Source organism: Pteropus vampyrus, unplaced genomic scaffold (genome assembly GCF_000151845.1).
Source record: "Pteropus vampyrus isolate Shadow unplaced genomic scaffold, Pvam_2.0 Scaffold2338, whole genome shotgun sequence".
Taxonomy (NCBI): Eukaryota; Metazoa; Chordata; class Mammalia; order Chiroptera; family Pteropodidae; genus Pteropus; species Pteropus vampyrus.
In genome coordinates, this window is record NW_011891119.1 from 1241 (window position 1) to 2976 (window position 1736).

Here is a 1736-nt window from a genome sequence, read left to right on the forward strand (position 1 = left end):
CAGTCCGTCTCCCCTCCCAGACTGAGCGGCTGGCTGCGAGGCCACAGACCTTCCTCGTCTTAGCGGTCACTGTGCGTCCTCGGGTCCGGGCTCCTGCCTGGCGCGTGGTGGCACTTCCTCAGTGTTTCAGGAAGGAGTGATGGAAGTCCTCCGCGAAGGAGCGTGTGGCCGTGCCTCCACGGCAAGGGAAGGGGGACGCGGCGTTCCCCGTGGTCGCCCACTCTCCCCATCGTGGTCACCTCTCTGCAGGCCTGGAGGCCCGTTCAGTGTCCCGTCCCCCACAGTGGCCGTCCTCAGCCGTCCTTCTGTGTGGACGTTCTGCCCAGACCCACCCCGCCCCCGCTCATGCCCTGCTCTCCCTCCTCCCAGCTGAAGAAGGACTACCTGGACGGCGTGGGGGACACGCTGGACCTCGTGGTGATTGGCGCCTACCTGGGCCGGGGCAAGCGGGCCGGCCGCTACGGGGGCTTCCTCCTGGCCGCCTACGACGAGGACAGCGAGGAGCTGCAGGCCATATGCAAGGTGCGGCCCCGGGGCGGGCCTGGCCCGGGGGCTCTTGCGTCCCACCTCCCACGCCGCCGCGGTAGCTTTTTTCTTAGTTTTTATTTACTTTTTCTGATCCTACAGGTAACTCTTGCTTCACATAGGAAGATGTAGGAAGCTGTGTTAGTTAAGGGTTGAGCTCTGATGGCGACCGCTTAACTGAGAGAAGGGTTCGTTTCTTTTTCTCTCACGGAATGAGAGGTCTGGGAGGGGACAGGTGTCATCAGGGGCCCAGGCTTTCCCTCCCCGCAGCAGTCTGTGCCGCGCGCTTCAGGCCTCCTGCTCACGGCGTGGCTGCGGGAGCCCCGGGCACCGCGGCCATTCACGCGGCGGGCTGGGACCGTTCCCGGTGCTGGGCGCTGGGCACTGGGTGCTGGGCGGCGGGTGGGCCGGCGTCGCGGCTCGGTCCATTCCGGCGTCAGGTTCACGGAGGTGTCGCCACTTTACGCCGTTTACTGAGCGTGGTTCCAGGGCGCTGCCTCGGTGCAGAAGGCGCTGCCCGGCGTCCGCTGTCCTCGAGGCCGCCCTGCCCACGCGCCGCACTTTAGCCTCAACTGCCGTGGGGGGCGAAGGAAAACTGGGCAGCGTGGAGGCTGTGATGACCCTGGTCACGGGCCGGGCGGGAGGTCGGGGCCGGGGGAGACGAGGGGTGGGGGCGCCCCCGCCGCGGGGGACTCGCTCCCATCCGCCTGGGAGCCCCCTTCCTTCCACCGTGGTTTCCATGGATACCGCCTGGGCACGCCCAGCCCCTGACCGCCCGCCTCCCCCCGCAGCTGGGAACCGGCTTCAGCGACGAAGCGCTGGAGGAGCATCACCACCGCCTGCAGGTGAGCAGTGGGTGAGCCGCAGGTGAGCGGCCCGGCCTGCTGCCCGGGGCTCGGGGCTCAGAGCGGAGCCGGGCTCAGCCCCAGCTCTGCCGGCCGCTGGCCCGCGACGCCGCTCACGGAGCCTGGTGACCGCGCTCGCCGCCGCAGCCGCTGGGGACAGGGTGCTACTGCGGGGATCCCCTAGTTCTTAGGGTGCTAGCTGGGCCCCTCGTAGATGGAGTTTTGTCATCACGATCACAGGTGTTTCGGGCGTGACGCGGTGTTTCTGCGTTGCTGTTCCTGGTCCTCCCCGCCCAGGCCTCTGTCCCTCTCTCTGCCTCCGTTAGTGTCCAGCGTCCCGTCTCAGCTCCCAGGGGCTCTGTCCCT

General features: G+C 68.0%; 1 protein-coding gene across 1 annotated transcript; it reads left to right on the top strand.

The window, feature by feature from the left end:
* The first annotated feature begins 330 nt into the window (after nt 1-330).
* On the top strand, nt 331-1450 carry LOC111734602 (DNA ligase 1-like). Its single transcript, XM_023526694.1, has 2 exons — nt 331-522; nt 1317-1450. The coding sequence occupies exons 1-2, from the start codon at nt 346-348 to the stop codon at nt 1383-1385; spliced, it is 246 nt and encodes an 81-aa protein (XP_023382462.1). The 5' UTR covers nt 331-345; the 3' UTR covers nt 1386-1450.
* Nucleotides 1451-1736: the final 286 nt, after the last annotated feature.